The sequence below is a fragment of the Oryzias melastigma genome, linkage group LG20 (assembly GCF_002922805.2).
Source record: "Oryzias melastigma strain HK-1 linkage group LG20, ASM292280v2, whole genome shotgun sequence".
NCBI classification, from domain to species: Eukaryota; Metazoa; Chordata; class Actinopteri; order Beloniformes; family Adrianichthyidae; genus Oryzias; species Oryzias melastigma.
In genome coordinates, this window is record NC_050531.1 from 25,856,749 (window position 1) to 25,877,361 (window position 20,613).

A 20,613-nucleotide genomic window follows, 5' to 3' on the forward strand; every position below is an offset into this window, starting at 1 on the left:
TTATTAGCTAAATGCCAAATTAGCTAAAACTCAAACAAACATAAATAAATAAAAAATAGGTTAGCCAAAAAAGCTAGCACGCAGCGGAAAAAAATAGCCAAACTTCAAAATATAAAAAAAACTGAAAAAGGCTTAAATTAACCAAAACAGCTAGTATGTAGCTCAAATATTAGCTAAACTCTAAAATAGCCTAAAAAATCTTAGTAAATGCCAAAATAATCCAAAAAGCTGCAGAATGACAACTTTTAAAACTTTAAAACTGTACCTTTTTAACATAATTATGAATAATAAAAGGCAGGAATATTATTCCAGAATAAATCCACTAAACCTTAAATAACTTTCAGTATTTTACTCTCCATAAAAATATATTTTATCAAAATTATACAAGTCAGAAATGAATGCAAGATAACATCGGGTCATTAATAACAATAAAATAAAATGATCTGGAGGGCCGGATAGAATTGAAGGAAAAAAATATGAAGGAAAAAAAATGACAACAGAACCAGATATATTGAAGTATGTACTTGGGTTAATAGTTAGAGGTACATTTTACACAATATTAATGGTTTTTCTTTTTAAACGAAGGTTAAAGAGAAACTATTTGAATAAAAGTACTCATTCACTTATAGTTTTTTTACATTATTTTTTTCTACTTACGTTTCTGATATAATTTTTATTTATTATTTTTTTTGCAATCGGTTATCTTTCCAGTGGTACAGTTTCATACCAGTCTCAATCTGTTATCTATTGGAATAAAGCGCGTTCTACTAAGTCGAGTGCGCGTGCGCTTCTTTTTTTGAACACTACGAGTTCCCGTAGAAAAACACGACTGAATGAAGATGTCCTTAAAGAAGCTGGTAACTTTCTTCATAACGCTTTCCTTCTGAATCATGCTCTGAACCGCAGACGGCTATCACGATAAGCCACTTTAGATTAAGAGAAATCGACTGAAGAGCTAGCTGCTAATCTTGCTAATTGATATTTTTAGCAGCATTCCGCTAGTAGTTGTCGCTAGTATCTCTGCTAGTCTCCATTTAGTTTATTTATAATTGAGATATTCTATTATTAATAGAGTATATTGGTGCTACATTTATGGTTCAACGACTCCATCGAGTTTTTATTTTTGATTTGTTGGAGGATCTGTGTGATCTGTTCTTGTCCACCAGGTGTCGCTGTTCGCCGCCGCTCCGGCGCTGACGGGAGCACTGAGCGAGGCGAAGAAGAAGAGCTCCCAGCCGCTCCTGGACCTGAATGAGGTTTTCTGTACAAAGAACACATTTTATAGAGTGTAAACATGACGGTGAACAATAAATATGTCTTCACAATAAGGAGAGAACAAGATAGCTCTGTTCACACAGTTCACCATAGAAGCAGAAAAAAATCAGTAAAAGAATATTCAAAAATAGATAAGTTTCATGTGCAACTAAAATCAGCTTCATCTGCAGCTTTCTTTACTCTTTAATAGTTACTGGGCCAGAACTGGTAAAACATCCCAACAAAGACAATCAAAAAATGCTAATTAGATGAAGCCAAAAGAGGAAAATGCTCAAAAATGCTATTAAGTAGGAGGAAACTACTCTGAAAGGGACGAAAGGATCACTCCACAATCTAAATGATGTTTTCGGCACATTTTGGTGTTCCAGTCATTCTATGTCACCAAAGGTGTAAAATAATCATCAAATGTGTGTCAGGCTGCTTCTGCAAGCATTTTACAAACAAATCAGTGAAAGGATGCTCCGGTGTAACCATCAGGATTTTCATGATCTCTGAGCAACTGAGCTAAAACTAGAGTGTGCTTCATCCTGAGATCTGTAACTAACTATTGCGGTTATATTTTCTTTAAATATGACATTAAAATCACAACAGGAAAAACAAACATTGAGTTTGCACTCTTATGTGGCCTCGTCTTGCTGAAGGTTGTTTGTCTGAGCCTCAGTACTGACAGGTTAATAAATGACTGAACAGAAACATGTGAGCTTGTTTTTATTCCACTGTTTGGACATTTAGGTGTGATCCTGCTGCCACTGCTGTGTCTGGATCCCCTTCAACATGCCCTCAAATAGACCAATAAGAGATCAATAAAGATTTAGTGATGATTTATCAATAAATATTCAGACATTTTACATGGTGACACAACTAGAGTGAAATAACCTGTTAAAGTCCCATTATTTGTCACACAAACCTAGGTATGTTTTAAATTTGTTCCTTGCATTTGCTCCATCCCCTTTGGGAGGGGTGAGCTGCAGAAACAGCTGCACTCAGGAACCATTTGGTGGTTTAACCCCCCAGTTCAACCCCTAAATGCTGAGTATCAAGCAGGGAGGGACTGGCCACCATTTTTAGAGTCTTTGGTGTGACTCTGCTTGGATATGAACTCACAACCTTCCAGTCTCAGGGCAGACACTCTACCACAAGGCCACTGAGCTGGTTACAAAGATGCATGAGATTAGAAAAACTCGAATAACCTTGTGCTTAAAAAGAAAGTGATCAGATAAATGACACTAAAGGACCAGCTCAAGCATCATTAGCATGTTTTTATGTGAACACTTTGACTGACCGCTCCCCTCTGGGTTTCAGTTGCCGTCTCTGTACACCGTCCCTGAATCTAAGCCTCTAGAGGTGGAGCGGGAGGCGGGGCAGCTGGAGGAGAGCGTGGCGCTGCTGAGGAAGTGGGCGGAGCCATACACAGAGCACTGTCAGGTGTGTAACCTGAGTTCACGGTGAAGCTCATCCAGTCGTTCTGAAAGTGTGTCCGTTCTGAGTTGACCACGACGCACAGAAACTGACCTCATTTCTCTGATGGAATCAAAGATGTCAAGTTTAGTCCTTGCAGCTTTGCTTCATGCTTTTGTGTTTCCACAGACACGTGTTGATTGACTGTTGGAACTTTGTGCGTCTTTTTTCAGCAAAGTGTGCAGACGGGAGTGGAAAAGACTGAGGTGAGTCTGGGATGGAATCCAGCCTCAGTCCTGAGCAGACCTGCTGATGGTTTTGAGTAGATTTGGTCAGAATCAGATCCTTCCAGAGGATTTTAAAGCTGAGCTCAGAGTCGTTCATCTGTCCTGACCTGAGGCAGAGAGCTGCTTCCATCATAAATCCAGAACCAACCAGGAATCCTGCAGACTGAGAGAAATATGATAGATTGTGTTGCAGATGAGATGCATGGAGAGAAACAAGTATCACCCCTGCTATCATTGTGACTGTGACCAGCTCTCGGGGCAGAGCCCTGTGTCGAATTGTCAAAGGGATAAATGTTTTAAATGGGAGAAATGTTCTTAAAACACTTGTTTTGACTTTTTTATATTACTTATCGGACATATCTCTTTAAGAAAGGCCAAAAATGTCAAGTTTCACTAGATAAAATTCACAATCTAAGTTCAAAGCAGCTGATAAGAAAACTCTGATGACCGAGCATTCTAGTGGTATTTGAACACATCACTCACAGACAAATCACTCAGACTGAAGATTCTCAGCATAATTTTTAAAGATTTGTGTGTGTAATTAGTTTCAAGCTATTGTAATTTTAATTTGTGCATGTGTAAATTGTAATCTGAATTCTTTTGAATTTTGTGATTTTTGCACTTATTCACAAAATGTATTATATGAGTAACAAGTCAGAAATTACGTACACACAAATCCAAAGTCATGCACACAAATCAAGAATTACACACACAAATCCTAAGTTACACATACATTAAGAATTACACATGCACAGATCTTAAATTACGCACAAATCAAGAATTATGCATGCATAAATCGGGGTGATACATATTTCTTAAATATTTAAAGCTCCAGAAGTGATGCCGTCCTCATAAAAACACGTGGAACAGCCTAACAAACTCCTCTCTGTCTCCTGCTGCTGTGTGGAGTCCAGCAGGCCTACAGGACGCTGGAGCCTTTCATCCACACCGCTGTGAGGACGGTTACAGGTGAGGACAAACACATACACACTGTTCACTGGACTTTAACACAACAACATAAAGACCCTCTCAAATGAAAACATGAATTTTAACATGTTCTTGTAGCATTTTTCTCACAGAAAACTACAGTTCTTTGTATTTCGTTATTCAGATTTTTATGTATCAGGAGCAGATGCAAACAAGTTTAACGTAGAACATATGCTGGGAGGACCACAACCTCTATGTCAGAGGAGTCAAACCCAATCACACAAGGAGCCAAAATCCAAAACACACTTTAGGTCACGGGCCGAACAGGATAAACATTTATTGAACACATCTTTAAACTTTAAAACTGTAACTTTTTAACATAATTATGAATAATAAAAAGGCAGGAATATTATTCCAGAATAAATCAACTTAAACCTTAAATAACTTTCAATATTTTATAAAAATACATTTTGCCTAAAATTATACAAGTTAGAAATAAGAACAAGATAACATTGAGCCATTAATAACAAAATAAAATGATCTGGAGGGCCGGATTGACACGTGATTTACAAAACCCCTCTGAGTCTCTTTATTATTCTGGTATCTATTCAGGATCATTTCTTGTTCCGTCACTTCTGATGGAGGCGTGTTCTCTTCTCCAAAGGCCTCTTGACTTCTTTCTTTTCTTGAAGACGTTTCACTTCATCATCCAAGACGCGTCATTAGATCTGATGGAAAGAAAGAAGTCCAGTTGTGAGCAGAAAACCCGTCTGGGTTCACTGTGACCTGGAAGACTGAGAATCTCCACAAATGTCATTTCTGATGGTTCATGAGGAAAACTACTATATCTGGGTCCTGATCCTTCGTCTGACCCTCAGATACATACCAGTTCCTGAGTGAGCCCCCCCCTGACCTGTACCCCAGCGTGGCTGTGGTGGGATTCTCCGGCTTCCTGGGACTCTACCTGGCCAAAGGTAACCTTATTTCTTAATGTGGGTTTAAAAGAATTTGTTGGTTTTTTTTTACAGACGCTTCATTGATCAAAATCTTTAAAAAAAAAAGAAGAATTTCTTTAAAAAAATGGGCTAAAAGGAAAACAGAAAAAGAAATCTTCCAACATGACCTTTTCAAAATAAGAGACATAATTCACAGTCGCTTCAGAACATTGATAATGCAGACAGTGACCTGTAGATCTTTGGTTCTTCGGCTGTTTTGGGTCTTTTTCCTGTTCCCTTCTGTCTGCAGACACTAACACATCTCTTCTGTCTGTAACAGATCCTCAGATGTTTGTTTGCTTCAGGGTCTCTCATTGCTGCAGGAAATGAGGGATTTCTGTCTGTAACATAACAGACGTTCCTGTCCTCCTGTGTTCCTCTGCTCCTTGTTCTCTCACCTCCCTCTTCTTTGCTGTGACACAGTGTTCTTCAGTCTTCCTCCTGTCCTCCTAACCCCTCGCAGCAGGAGGTCGTCCTCACTGAGTGAAAGGTTTTTCCTGGAGGGTTTCTATGGTCCCTCGTGCTCGCTCAGTACCAGGATTAATCTGACTCCTGTTGAATGGATCTGGCTGTGTTAGATGTTTGAGTCTGTTTCCATGGTGAACATGAAACTGAATTAGAGCAGTTTTGAAAGGACACTTCAGGTTTCCTTCCCCTGTCGTCCCTCAGGGATGAAGAACCATCTCATCGTCATCTTCATCCTTTGGATGTTTTCGTCAAATACTTTTAAAGAGCAGGTCTAAGCAGCGGTTCTCATATTTACAGGTTTCTGTCCTGCTTCTCTGCGACGGTCTTTACTGGTAAACTTCAGCTGCCCATATCATGATGCTCTGCACCCGTGCTGAAGTGTTTGTTGTTTGGAGTGACCATGCTCCTCATCACCTCTCGTTTCAGGGTCCAGGCTGAGGCGGCTGCTGTTCCCCGTCGGCCTGATGGCTCTGAGCGCCTCCATGTTTCACCCCCAGCAGGCCGCCGCCTTGTTAAAGGTAGGGAGAGGCCACGCCCACAACACCGCCCCTTCGCTTGCATTTTCAATAACCATTCTTACTCTGATACATTTTTGTAACATTTACCTAATAATCTTTTTTTTTCTTTATTGGAAAGTATTCTAGTGATAAACTGACCGATCAAATCACTCTATAAAAGTAGGCGGAGCTTGCTGAACATTTACTTTCAAATTGACAGATTTCAGACCAATCATTACTGATGGCTTCTGGCTCCAATTTATCCAAGAAAATGTCAACTGAATTGACTTCCTGGAGGTGGAAGTACTACTAAATCATTTTCCATGGGTGACATCACACCCACTCACTCCAGTTTTCATATACAGTCAATGGGATAAACGAGCCTTAAAGATAAATTCATCATCAGAAACATGAAACACATTTTTATCTGTATAAAATACTGAACAATTCAGCTCTCTTTTTTATCATTTAGTATTTTTCTTTTGTTTAGTCTTTTGTATTTTCTGTTTTACTTCTTTTTTTATTATTTTGTTCATTGTATTTTTTTCTGGATTCTTTGTTTTTTCTTCTTTTTAAATGTTTGTTTTTTAATACTTCCTGTTCATTCTGCAGGATGACATAAATAAGTTCATTTACTCCTCATTCTACCTTCACTTTCTTCTCCTTTATCAGTTCTTAGTTCTTCAGCTGATCAGTCTCTCTTCATGAAATCGTTTTTATTTTTAGATGATTTTCCAAACTGACCTCAGAGTCTGTGAACTCATGAAGCTGGGTGGGAAAACCAGGAAGCAGCTGCTCTCGCCTCCATTGTGTGCTATTTTAGTTTCAGATGACAATCATTTACATTTTAGCTCTAAAAGTTTATTTCTAGCATGAAATAACTTAAAAAACCCACAGCCAGAGCGTCACAACTGTCTCTGTCAGAGGATACAGGTTTCATCTGAGCTAGTTCGATGGGTTTTCCTTTGTGCCTCCATACAGGAAGCCCTAGCTGTGAACAGAGATCCTGTTTTACACTCACACCTCCTGCTTTTATCATTCATTCACTGCAGTTCCTGTAGGGGCAGAAGCTCCACGGCAGATTCCACTCCTCAAACCTGAACTCCTGTCTGACTGAAGGATTTGTTTTGTAAAAGTTTCCATAGCTGGAACAGAAACAGAAAGAGTGTAGATGAGATCATGGAGGTCAGTGAGACTCAGCCTGCAGTGACCCCTGCTGGCCAGCAGAGGGCAGCAGACCAGGGAACAGATTCCTGGGAAACCGTGGAGGTGACAGTTTATAACAAATGTAGCTAAAATATTGTTTATTTGTGCATATTGAAAACATAGAACTGAATGGAGTTCATCATGTCATGTCTGTGCCTTCATCCATCTGACATATTTATTCTCCTTAGAATTCCCGCAGACATTTGTTTCCCTGAAAGGTTTGTTTCCTAAAACGGTGTTATGAATGTCAAAATTAACAGACATGATGTTCATGTTTCCCTCAGATGGGTCAGGACTCGGCGCTCACCTGGGCTGAACAGGGACGCGTTGCCGTGGAAACGCTGTGGAAGGATCCACCGTTCAGTAAGAAGAAGGTGAGTCCGGTTCTCCCGTGAGTTCTTGTGTTTTCTTGCTTTCCTTGAACTCTTCTGGTTTCTGCGTCTCAGCTGAAGAGTTCAGAGAAGAAAGAAAAAGGGGAGAATGACGGGAGCAGCTGATCCAGTAACCCACACCGGTGCCGGGACCAGTCCAGTTTGGGAGGACCTCACCTTCACATCATTCCTGAAGTCTCCTGAAGCTTCCTCCTCCGTTGCTCTTAATCTTCTTTTTGGAGACATTCCCTGCAGTTCTCCTCCTCTGTCCTCAGGAGGAGCACCAGAACCTCCAGCTTTGTGTCAAGGCTCTGCAAAATCTGAATCTTAAGAAAGTAAAAAGACCCAGATTTCAAGAAAAAAATTCTTATTTCTGTCCTGCTAAAGAATAATCGTAACAAGAACGTTTTTTTTATAGAAAATAATCTTTGTTTCAGATAACAACCCTTGGTAAGAACATGTTAAATACTTTTCAGATATTCTGGTTATTTTATGAAAATATTTCAAATTTTAAGAATGACTTATTTTTAGGGGCCCTGTTTTTGCCGTGTGAACACAACACAAGGACTTTGATGCTCAGCTGGTTTTAGTGGGCGCTCGACATGAGTCATGATGCTGCACACTCACTTCCTGTCTCTGTTTTGTCTGTGAAGTTTGTTTCTTCTCATCAAAATGAAGTGAATTCTGACTAAATGAAACCGTCACAGAGACGCAGCAGGAAGTGGTTCAGTTCAACAGAATCAGCTTCTTCTTCCTCTCACTTCCTGTAAGCGCTTCAGCTTCTACTGTAAAATCGTCCCACTCATGTGAGGCTGTTTACTCTGATGGCGAGTAAACGCTGCCCTCACCCTTCAGCAGCTGGGTAAAGATGGATGGAAGACTTCAGCTCCTCTCACCTTCACTCCTACATGGGAATCTTCTGCTTGTTTTTGTCTGAAACAGGCCAGAAGTCTCATAAATGTCATTTAATGTTTTTTTTAATCCCTCAGAAATGTTCATAAAGTCGATTTAACCCCATTTTTGTGCTGATTTATTGTCACTGCTGCTTCACAGAGCGAGAACACAAACAGGAACTCTGAAGCCTTCAGACAGATGCTGCTGTGAGTTTGCAGAGCTGAACGCCGTGCACAGCACCACACGTGCACGGTTTAGAGCCAGCAGCCAGACAGACTAACTAGCACACTAACTAGTTCAAACAATAAAATCTTAAAAATCATCTGATTCAAATCAAATGGAGATCAGTTTTATTCTGAAAGGCCTTCTGAAAAACCTGAAGATCAAAGAAATGCATGACAATCTGACGTGATCAGAGGAGGAGGACTCGTTCAGGTTCTCTGGATCTCCCACCACAACAGGAGTGTCAAACTCCATCACACAAGGGACCAAAATCCAAAACACACTTTAGGTCACGGACCGAACAGGATAAACATTTATTCAACACTCTAAAACTAAGTTTTTAAAACTTTAAAACTGTAACTTTTTAACATAATGCTAGTGTGAATGCTGTAAGCTGAATTTGGCTGCTGCAGATGCTGAAATTGATAGTTAAAACACTGAAGCCCATAACTAGCTAGAATATGAGCTAAATGAATAATTAGCATAAATATAAAAAAAAAACTAGGTTAGCTGAAATATTAGCTCAACGCCAAAATAGCCTAAAAATATTAGTAAATGCCAAAATAGTCCAAAAATCTATCAGAGTGCCAATTTTTAAAACTTTAGAACTGTAACTTTTTAACATAATTATGAATAATAAAAAGGCAGGAATATTATTCCAGAATAAATCAACTTAAACCTTAAATAACTTTCAATATTTTACTCTCCATAAAAATATATGGGGGTGCAGAATATTCTATTCTTTTCCTGTAATCTTTCATGAGTTTTGTGTTTTATAACGGGTCCTTGTGGAGATAAAATCACAGTGAGGTTCTCAGTGAAACGTTCTCTTGAGCTGGTAACTGATGACAAGAAATCTTAGGGGGAAAAAACAAGTCTGATGGTTTTGTTTGGCCTAAATGCATCACAGAGAGAAGGGATTGAAATATTTAGAGTTTTTTTGTTACTGAGATAGAAGATGTTTTACTGAGAAACCTCTCCATGAAATGAGTGAAGTGTGACATTGAGGTCAAACCAGATTGTAAAAGGGCAGAAGCTCCAGAACCTGCAGGTTCTGAAGGACTCCGTCCTCCTGTGCAGCGGTCCAGGTGCTCCTCTGATGGGATTGTCCTCCTCCTGCTCTGATAGGTTAAAGTTAATTCCTTTTCTGTTTTTTTCCTCTATAGTTCTGCGCTCTGTTGCTCAACACTTTTATGGAGCAGGTTTTTCTTCTGGACTGTTCTTGAACCAAGATAAGAAGACAAAAACAAGCTCCACTCGGCAGGGTCGACCTGTGGCACAGAGCCGACGTCTCTGTAACCTTCCACAAACACCTGGAGGGACAGTTACAGGAAAAAATGCAACACTTGGGACATTTTCATCCAAAGAACTCTACCGTTGTCTTTAAGATGTTTTCATTTATAAAACAAGTTCATTTAACTTGAAACAGACGTCATATACAAACTGATAATATTCTTGTTGGCTCTCTAAGATTGAAGCCATGGGTTCACATATGCAGAAGATCCAGACAGACTTCATAAAGCAAAGATTTCCTGTCCGTCTTATCTGGAGCAGACGAAAGGCGCTGACTCCTGAGAAATCTCTTCCTTATCTGAAGATAACGGGCTAATCTAAGGTTTAATGTGAGAACAAGAACAGTGGAATGAATCTTGATCTGACCTCAGTGAAGATGAGCTGCACTGCTTTCCAGGTTTAATGTTCAGTTTGTTTGCATTTGCTGAGTAATCAGACCAAACTGCTGAGAGGAGTAACTCCAAAAGGTTTGGTCATCAGCTTTTGCAAACACTCATGAAAAGAAGAACGTTTGCTCATTTCTGGGCAGGTGAAGGAGAAGGCTTCTGTGCATTTCTGATTCAGCAGTTTGGATCTGGTTTACAACAGATTTGTGGTAAAAAAAGGAACTTTGTTCATAACTTTTTCTACAGACATGTAGTTCTTTTATAACTCCATAGGCGCTTTGGCGTTAAAGAAAAATCCTAATAATTTGATAAAACAATAGATGATTTAGTTTTTGTTACTTATGTTAGATTTTTAAACTGAGGTTATCTAATATTGGTAAAATTACTTGTTTTTTGTCCTACTTCTGACATTACACCAAAATCAAGAGGACTTGTGGGCCTTTCCACTACTCATAACATAAAACTATTTCAGATAACTAACGAAACTGATAATAAAATGGTTAATCTACTGTAACAGCAGTTCATTATTTCATAAAAATGAAGCAAATATCATCTTCTTCTGAACGAGTGTCTAGATCATATGTGTCAGAGTCAAGGCCCGGGGGCCGAATCCGGCCCTCCGGGTAATTCTATCCGTCCCTCCAGATCATTTTTATTTTATTATTATTAATGGCCCGATGTTACATCCATTGCGGCTATTTGAGTTTTTTTTATTTATTTATTTTTTTCTGTTTTGGGGTTAAGCAAATCTTTTACACACTAGATGTTTTGGCTAATTTAGGCATTTTTCAGTTTTTTAGGCTGTTTTAAAGCTTTGCTGTTTTTTTCAGCTTTGTGTAAGCTGTTTAGGCTAATTGGGAAAATTTGGAATTTAATATTTTACCTGGCTATCGTTTTCTGCCATTAGTTTCAGTGGTTTCAGCTATCAATTTCAGCATTTCCAGACTAATGTTTACACACTTGCTGTTTTGGCTGCTTTAGGCTTTTTTCAGTTTTTTAAGAATATTTTGGAGTTTTGCTATTCTGTCAGCAACATGCTAGCTGTTTTTGCTAACCTAAGTTTTTTGGTTTTTTAGGCTTATTTAGCATTTAGCTAATATTTTTAGCTAGCTATCAGCTTCAGCGTTTTCAACTATCGATTTCAGCATCTTCAGCTATCAGCAATAGCATCTTCAGCAGCCAAATTCAGCTTACAGCATTTACACTAGTGTTATCACAGGTAATGCTATATATCTAGTTCATCAACATGTTAAATATGGTTTTAAAAACGTAGTTTTAGCGTGCTCAATATATGTTTATCCAGTTTTGCCTGTGACTTAGGGTGTGTTTTGGATTTTGTTGTTTAAAGGCCAAATTCTTAAAAATAAAACTTTACTGTTTATTTTTTTTTCTACTACATTCTATATTACTGTCACATTTATATTCAAAAGTAAATGGAGAAAAAGGATAAAGCTACACAAGTAAATCTACTGAAGCAGGAGGATCTTATTTGACACAGGATGCTTTATTTTGAAAGGAATTCAAATGTACTGCTGTAAAAATAAAAGAAAAATACAGACTATTGTAAAAGCTTAAAAGCTAAATTTGATAGAGTTGCCTTATTTCAAACAAAACCATAAATGTAGTGTAATCTTCTGCTTATTAGTGATGTTTTGGCCTGTATGAAACTCAAACGGCTCTTTTAGCATCACAGGCTGCAGATCCCTGATCTAAAAGGATCCTTCAGGTCAAGTCTGAGTATATTTTATTTTTAAAGCTCTTCTTCTGAGCTGAAGTTCTCAGGTCTAGGTTTGAGGAGACCCAGAGCTCCATGATCATGAAGAGACTCTGGACTCAAATGTTTTCAGTTTAATATTCTTTGATATGGACTCAGTCAAACTTGTGATCAATAATTCCTTTATTGGTGGAAAAGTTCAGATCAGAACAGAAATCAGAGTGAGGTGTCACACCAGAACCATTACAGTGAAACATCTGCCTGCTTTGCAGCTGAGCTTCTGCCAGCCTTCATCTGAGCAGAGGGGCGTGGAGGTGGAACTCCCGGGTCTCCTGCTCCTCCTCTGCCCCGCTGGACCTCCTGTCATTCCTCAGCTGGAGTGGCCATCTTCAGGAGGCTGTCCTTGTCAAACCTGAAGAGCCTCCAGCCCTCCTCCTGCGACAGGTCCTCCGCCCCGCGGCGCTTGTAGAACTGCATGGACGGGGCGTTGTTCTCCGCCACCACAAACATCATGCCGGTGCAGCGCGTCTTCATCGCCAGCTGGATCAGGAGCAAGAGAAGGAGACGTTCAAGTGTATTGACTACATAAAACTGAAGGTTAGCTTAAAGATCAACAGTTCATGAGGAGAGCTGCTGCAGCAGGAATCAAACTCACGTCACTGAGGTGTCGCAGGATCTCTGAGCCCATCCCCAGTCCTTAAAGAGACAAAACAGGAGTTCAGGGACGTTCAGGAACCACGGGAAGACAGGAGGAACCGCTCTCACCTCTGTACTCGTTCATCACAAAGAACTCCTCCAGGTAGAGCTGCTTGCCAACCCAGGGGTCATAGGTGAAGTAGTACATGGCAAAACCCACCACCTTAGGATCTGCAGGAGGACACAGCATTCAACAACCATTCTGCTGTGAGGAAACCTTCACAGATGGCTGCTCTGCAGCCAGACCACACGTGATCTGACTCAAAGCCAAACCGCAGCAGCAGCTGAAGGCTCTTATTACTGTCAACAAACAGGAAGCCGGCCCAGCGTTCACTCCTACCTTCACTGCTGCTCTCTCCTTGGATTTCCGCGATGATGCAGTGGTAAAACGGCGTCTCACCGAATCCATCCTCCAGGAGATCTGCACAGAAGCAGCGTTGATCAAACACGGCCTGTCAGCGTGCGGACAGACGCCGTCGGAAACTCACCTTTCTCAGTCAGCGCCACCTGGTGCTCCATCTCCTCGTATTTAGCAAGCTCCTGGAACGAGAGCAGAGCCACCAACGTTGATAAAAACATTCTGAGACTTTTTTTGAGGAAAAAAAAAACAAGGCTCAGGAGTTTTACAGATGACAAACTCAAAATATCTCTCACTGACGAATGACCACTAAATTAAAGTTTGTTTTCAGATACTGGTTTATTATCAGACAGTTGCCTGGTCATAAAGAAACCTATTTATCTTAGTTTATACAGCATTTTATGTGCTTAGCAGACTATTAAACTGCGGTCTGACAGTTCTATGAGCAATTAAAGTATTCACATAGATAATCATATCCAAATGAGCTTTTATCTTTAAGCTACCGTCTGTTGTTTTTGCTCCATTTGTGACGTATGTAAGTATATGTCAATACTTGCGTTACTGTGTCAAATGTGTGCATTTGTGTCAGGTCGGCCCGTTACACAACCATAATAGCATTTCTGCTAGGTCAGCCTGCATAAGCAGAAGGCGGAAGCGCCATATATGGAGAGGCGGAAGTCAACTCGGTCACCGGCAGTCTGGCCGCAAAACAAAGGCCGCCGGCCCGAGCCCCGGGCCTGGCATCCTGTTAAACTTCCTCTCGTCACACCATCAGGTGTCGGACATTCTTTCCTTTAATGGTTAGCTTCTTTTTTCGTCGACGTCACGTCTCAAAGCCGGCTAACAAAGCGCGCGCGCGCTCACTTCCTATCGTTTTTGCTAGTTGACCTACATACCTTCACGAGTCGTAATATGTCTGGCACGTCCTTGGGTTCCGCTTTTCGTAATTTATACTCCATTTTCTTCTTTTCCCCTTTTTTCCTTTCGTCAAAAGTCCTCTGTATGTGAACTGGAAGATGAGAAGTTTCTTCATTCGCGTCAGAGTGGCTTTATCCCCACAGTCAGCCTCTGGTCCGGACGCGTTTGTCGGGACAAGATCATTCAGCTCCGATCACCCTCGGCTGGGTCACTGCCGTTTAACTCCCTCTCTTTGTTTATGCCTGTATTTATACACCCGGCTCGCGCTCGAATCCTATTGGCCAGCTCCCACAGTTCTCAGGTCTGTGACGAATCAGCGACACCCTGTGGTTACTTTCTATCCAATCAGAAGTCCTGGTGCGCAGTGACATTGGATATGTGTTTTGGAAAAACTTGACAGTTGAAGAAACTTTCTTTTAAGACTATTACTCTTGAATCCGCAATTATACTACGAAATTTAACAACTGAGCAGCAATAAGAGAAGGTCGGAAGTCAGAACAATGATAGCAGTGACTTTAGCAAAATCGGTGGAATTTTCCAACTCTCAAAGCCTGTGAGGTGGGGTTGGACTGACTGTTTTCTTTTCTTTTTGGGACAGAAAACAACAGACCCCTGCAGGTAAAAGAGTCTGGAAAACGTGTGGAAGAATACAGCCATTAATCACAGCTTTTATTTTCTATAAGTTAATATGTTTCTTTGAAACTCTACAGACGTTTTCCAGCAGAGGAAACCATAAACAATCTTTTACAAATACACAACAGACCTTCTGCCTTTGGCTATATTTTTAAAGACAAGTTTCACTTTTTTTTCAAATTGCTTTATTAAAGGTCTAATTTTAAAGACATGTTATTTCTAATACATGTTTTGAATTGCTTGTTAACTTCCCTAGTTCTTAATAAACAAACCTTTTATATTTAATACAAAATGTTTGTATATAAACTATTGAACTTTGGTGGACATGCAGGTATTTCCACATGTAGGTCAAATTGAGAAATGATGTCTGTGCTGGGCTGGAGAAAACTCACACATGCACACAGAAAGGCTGAGCTGGGATTTGAACCACAGCCTTCTCACAGTGCGGTGACAGCGCTAACCACTACACCACTATGCAACCCGAGAAGACACGTGGCCTTTCTTATTCTGTTTCTGTAAATCCCCTTGTGTCAGTGTCTAAGAAAAGAATTGTACAAATGAAACCTGTATGATTTATACAAAAAAAACACACATTTACATTTTAGCTGTGGCTTATTTATGGTTAGTTAAAACTGTTCTAGTTTTGACTTTAAAATATAAAAATAGTGCAAATAAATGAGTAATATAATTTACACAATCCACAATTTGTTAAAGCATGAATAACAATGTCCTGAAACCTGTCTGTTAATCTTTGCGAAATCTGATTGTTTAAGATATTTGTAAATATAACAGGAACAATACATTAACAGAGTACAACAGAACGCACAAAAACATATACAATATATATACATATATATATATATATATATATAAAAAATCTGGTCCCCCTGTAATTTTGATGATAATAAATGAAATTCTAGAAACATGTCGTACAATAATGATTTCATCTGGAAATCAGCTTGCCATAGAAAACGTCCCAGCCTGACAGGTTACTTTTTGTTTGGAGTTAATGACTTAAGCAGCACGTACAACAGTGTATATTAACTCTGCTAAAGTTCAAGAAAATTAGTTGTGCTAAACACAGAAGTGGATTTCTTACAACTCAGGATATTATCTAAATTAAGAACTACTCCTTAAAACATGTTCTCTTTTAGATTTCAGAGTTTCCTTTAGGATAAACTGAAAGTTAAAGCTAAAGTTGACCCTGAGCCATGGTTATGCTGCTATAAACTCACACTGCTTGTGGCTTCCTCTTTTGTCACCATCCATGAATGTGTGTGTAGTTGTTGCAGTAAGTTTCCACTTTTTTGTACACATAAAAACTAAATTTTAAAAACGTTTTAACATTAGCAATAAAATGATCTGGAGGGCTAGATAGACTTGTCCAGAGGGCCGTGGTCCCCGGGCCTGGACTTTGTCACATGTGATCTATACTGTGTCTATCCCTGACACTTCAATGTTGGTTCATCTGGAGGCTTCTATCAGTTTCAGATTCCTAATGTGACTCTCAGTACCAAGCATTCTTTTATGTAATGTGTTGGTCAGCAGGGGCACTGCTACAGATTTTTATATACATTTTTAGAGGGCCCCTAACACAGAAGCAAACTGGCATTAGAGGGCTTTGTGGGCCTCCCTCAGTCTGGGCCCCTAGAATCAGACCCCCCCCGCCCCCCCTCCCCTTTTTCGGCGCCCCTGTTGGTCAGTTATGGAGATTATTAATCATAACTGGTCTGGTCAGACTGGATCAAAAATATGACTTTTCTTTTTTTCTGCTTAGATGAGTGCTCTTCAAGTCTTTGTGTGTTTCTGTGAAACTGGGTAACCTTGGAAGGCGTCTGACGTGCCTGACAGACATTACTCAGGGCAAAGTCCACAGTTCAAAGTCGCGTGCTGCGTCATCGCCGGTGGGCGGAGTTTGTACAGACTCTTCAGCGGTCAGGTTTTGCCTGATTTTTGCCACTGTCCCGTCCTGAGAGGGGAGTCCCCGGTGATTATTAGTCTTTCCCAAGTGTCTTTGCACCTCCTCTGGATACGGAACGTCAGCCTGGTTTGTCTCCCGCCCGGCGCCATGCTCTCCGCGAGGTCAGTGTGGTTAACGTTCACGTTTCTGTCATCATAGCCATCATGCTAACACCTTCACTGCTCTGCTAACTCACTGGAGTTCAAAGCTGGGACTATTCTCTCAGTCCTGCGGTGGTTACCAGACATAAAGCTGCCCTCAAGGAGAGGGTGGCTCCTGGGAGGGGTCAGCCGGCCCTGCCTGTGTGCTTTGAGGGTGTGTCAGCCTCATACCAGCACACTCACCCAGATAACCATCCAGACAGGAGACAGGAGGTCCACTCACGCGCTCTATGTTCAGCTTGTCTGAAGATGCCTGTAGAATGAATGACAGCTGAAGAAAATCATCTTCAAGTTACCGGTCTAAGCTGAAAGAAGGTGATACAAATGAACAGTTGAACTGGAAGAAGTTTGAAAGAAGAAGAAAAAAGTTGGTATCCGGATCAAAACTGCAGCTGCAGTTAGTGCTGCCACAAATGATTAATTCAATAGTCGACTAATCCCCGATTATTTATTCAGATTAGTCGACTAATCGGGTCATGAGCAAACTGGATGTAAAACACATCTTAACCATCAGTAGCTTTAAACTAACTAAAAACTAGATATATAGCATTACCTGTGAATGCTGTAAGCTGAATTTGGTTGCTGAATCTTCAAGATGCTGAAATTGATAGTTGAAAACACTGAAGTTAAGTTAGATTAGTTAAATACCAAATTACCCCCCCCCCCCCAAAAAAACTGAAAAAAGGCCTAAGTTAGACAAAACAGCTAGCATGTAGCTGAAATATTTGCTTAACTCCAAATCAGCTTAAAAGACTGAAAAAATAGTAAATTAGCCAAAATTGCTAGGTTAATTGGTTACTCTAAATTGCCCCTAACAAAGTGTGAAAGTGAGAGTGCATGTGTGTGTGATTGAGGCCATGCGACAGACTGACGACCTGTCCAGGGTGAACTCCGCCGTCGCCCATCAGTAGCCGAGTTAGGCTCCGGTGTAGGTACCACATCTACTCGGGGTGTCAGAACGGCTCGGGGGCCTGCGACAACTGATGACGTCTCGATGTTTGATTGGCTGTGATGACGTCTCAATGTTTGATTGGCTCTACACCGATTTGAATTTAACTAATTTTTCAAGGTTTTTTGTTTGTTTTAATAAGACTTGAATAATTAAACAATGGACAAACCAAGAGAAGTGTGCTCTTTTTTTGTAAATCGATTTTATTTATTATTTTAAACATGTTTAGAAAGGAAATATAACTGCAATCATACCTTTTAAATCAGTGATAAGGTTCTGTAAGTCAGTGTGAAGTTTAAATTAATGTTTAAGGCTGGAGGTTGCTGCCTATGATTAGAGTTATCAATTTTTTTTTAGATAAAAATAGCTGAAACAGACATTCAGTCCAACGTATAATGAAAACAAATGAATAGAACCCGAGCAGAAAGGACTCGTATAGTGCGGACATGTAGCTATGTCATTTTGGCTGGAGATATTCCGTGTGGCCAAAATGCATTTTCATCAGCAAAAATGAATACAATTTGTTGAACCCGAGCAACCCGTGAAAACGCGAACCCGAGCATGAAGCGCCCGAGCACATCTCAACTGCTAAGTAGTTTGTCTCAGTGGGGTTTCCGTAGTGTGACGTCATCACTAGTCACAGACCCCCGAGCCGTTCTGACACCCCGAGTAGATGTGGTACCTACACCGGCACCGCTGCGACCCCGGAAGGGACGAAGCGGACAAGAAGATGAATGAATGAATGAAAGAATGTAGCTGAAATTTAAGCTAAACTCCAACAGAAAGCTATTATAACTTCCAACTCCATATAATATAAAGCAAAGACTAATCAACTATTAAATTAGACGTTGACTATTTTAATAGGTCATCAATTAGTCGTCTAATCGTGGCAGCTCTAGCTGCAATAAATCTTGTCATTTTAGGTGCGCCAGTAATGTTAGGTTGGGGTTGAGAGGGGCTTTAAGCTAGCGGGAGAACGTGTAAATAAGGGGATGATAGGAAATGAGGGCAGGCTTACTCCACAGCCACAATTCAGAGGTGAAAAATACTGCTGCTCTGCAGAAACTAAGTTAGGCTAGAACAGGATAATCATAATTGATCAAATAGATCAAACAAAGATGGAAATAGGAGTTTAAGGAAAGGATCAACGGATCCATGGATGGAGAGACTCTGGGCAGAAACCTGCGTCCATCAGTGAGAACATTGAAGATGAAATGTATCTGAATTTATGCTGATGTCTCTCGTTTGATAGTAAGGTCTCATAATGTTTGATTTCAAAAACAGTGACACACAAACTCCTGGATGAACTGAACCACATGGCTGCAGGATTGTATGACTAACATGAATCTGCCGGACTCATTGATGTTTAAGTCTGTTGTCTTTCCCTGCAGGTTCCTGTTGCTACGGTTACCGCTGACGAGCAGGTCGCTCTGCTCCGGTGTTGCCGCCAAACATGGAAAGACGCCCACCATGGCCGACGGTATGAAATCCCAGATAATTCCTGATTCATTTGATGGGAAACTTCATGTTGCAGTTCTCAGTTTATGCCACTAGATGTCACACAAACAAGGTCCAGGGGTTTAAGCTGCAGGTTTAGGTTCATCCTGTCAGAGCCTCATTTAAGGAAGACTTAGTGGAAACTTACTACGTTCTGTCCAGTTCTCACATACAGTCAATGTCCTGAACTTCAGCGAAACCATTTCAGATGCAGGATTTGTTCAGCCTGAGGTGACAGCTGTGAAGCTAACCTGGTTTAGGAGCTGGTTAACCCGACGTCTCCTCCATGTTGAGTCTGGAGCTGTCATCACTTCAGTTATATTGAAGCGTGTTGTCATGGATGGTGTTGATGATCAGAAGGTTCATGCAGACATATATCAAAACAAGGAGAATTTCTCACTAATCTGAATTCTTCTCATTTATCTTTGTTATTTGAGCAGAACTTCATCTTCTGATCAGATGAAACATTTTGAAGATTGTATTTGTATGAACTACACTAGAAATGATTATTATTTCCAGTCTGCAGGGTTTTATAATGTCCTGGTCTGCTTTAATGGACACACCTTCATCACCACCCTCTGTTAATGAGGAAGACTATGTTCATAAACCTGCATGCAGACTGCTTGCTTTAAGTGTAAGGAGACATTGATTTGCTTTGACACAGCTCATATGATCACCATCACAAAACCCCAAAGTGGAACCAGGTATTGTTCTGATCTTCATCTCAGAATGAACCCCCGTATATGTGGTGCAGTCCCTCTGCACAGAGAACCGTAGCTGTCACTGTTTCCTTCAGTCTTAAATAAGAAACGGATTTGATCATTTAGAGTTTTTAATATCATCAAAAGAGTTCAACAGTTCTTCTCATCTCTGAAGGTTATCTGACGTCACCTTCTCGTTGATTCCGTCCCTGTGAAGCCACAGCGCAATCCCCTCATCTTCATCACAAAGCTGAAGTCTTGCTCTTCCTGTTCAGCTCCCTCATGTTGGACGGCAGCGGTGTTCTTTGTTGACCCGTTGCCATGGTGAATCTGTAACCTGAGCTCCACTGGTGCCGTCTTTAACCCGGTTCAGACTCAGAGCTGGATGGTCAGACTCTCCGGACGCTCAGGCTCCACCAGGCCTCTGTCTGATAACACAGATCTCCGTTCCACAGCTGCACACACAGCAGGAGCATGAATCAGGAAGCTCTGATTGATGTCCTCACAGCTTTGAGGCCAGAACCTAACAGTTTCTTCATTTCTCCATAGGAAGGGAATACAGAACCAAGGCAGTTTGAGATTTAAGTCCTCATTATTTCCATCATTCCTACGAATCACAGCTATAAACAAAGAAATCAGGAGGAAACCGATTGATTTAATCCACATGTGTCAAAGTCAAGGCCCGGGGGCCGGATCCGGCCCTCTGGATAATTCTGTGCGGCCCTCTAGATCATTTTATTCCTATTAATGACCCGATGTTATCTTGTGCTCATTTCTAACTTGTATAATTCTGACAAAATATATGTT

General features: G+C 40.6%; 3 protein-coding genes across 5 annotated transcripts in view; 2 read left to right on the plus strand and 1 right to left on the minus strand.

Annotated features, from left to right (window-relative positions):
* Positions 1–453: 453 nt before the first annotated feature.
* Positions 454–8,441, plus strand: LOC112158976 (MICOS complex subunit MIC26). The gene is made up of 9 exons (XM_024292715.2): positions 454–857; positions 1,167–1,256; positions 2,578–2,700; positions 2,907–2,939; positions 3,875–3,929; positions 4,766–4,861; positions 5,777–5,868; positions 7,338–7,427; positions 7,500–8,441. The coding sequence occupies exons 1-9, from the start codon at positions 834–836 to the stop codon at positions 7,548–7,550; spliced, it is 654 nt and encodes a 217-aa protein (XP_024148483.1). The 5' UTR covers positions 454–833; the 3' UTR covers positions 7,551–8,441.
* Positions 8,442–12,098: 3,657 nt separating this feature from the next.
* On the minus strand, positions 12,099–14,154 carry sat1b (spermidine/spermine N1-acetyltransferase 1b). The gene is made up of 6 exons (XM_024292718.1): positions 13,884–14,154; positions 13,118–13,169; positions 12,970–13,050; positions 12,699–12,800; positions 12,589–12,629; positions 12,099–12,473 (listed from the first exon to the last, which is right to left on the minus strand). The coding sequence occupies exons 1-6, from the start codon at positions 13,944–13,946 to the stop codon at positions 12,297–12,299; spliced, it is 516 nt and encodes a 171-aa protein (XP_024148486.1). The 5' UTR covers positions 13,947–14,154; the 3' UTR covers positions 12,099–12,296.
* Positions 14,155–16,426: 2,272 nt separating this feature from the next.
* LOC112158968 (acyl-coenzyme A thioesterase 9, mitochondrial) overlaps positions 16,427–20,613 on the plus strand; it is a 13,583-nt gene continuing 9,396 nt past the window's right edge. For 2 of the 3 annotated variants that reach the window (XM_024292703.2, XM_024292704.2), the window contains exons 1-2: positions 16,427–16,620; positions 19,000–19,088. In XM_024292703.2, the coding sequence (XP_024148471.1) occupies positions 16,607–16,620; positions 19,000–19,088 (103 nt within the window). In that variant the 5' untranslated portion in view covers positions 16,427–16,606. The remainder of the gene's footprint in view (positions 16,621–18,999; positions 19,089–20,613) is intronic. The other variant, XM_024292705.2, reaches the window with a different exon arrangement.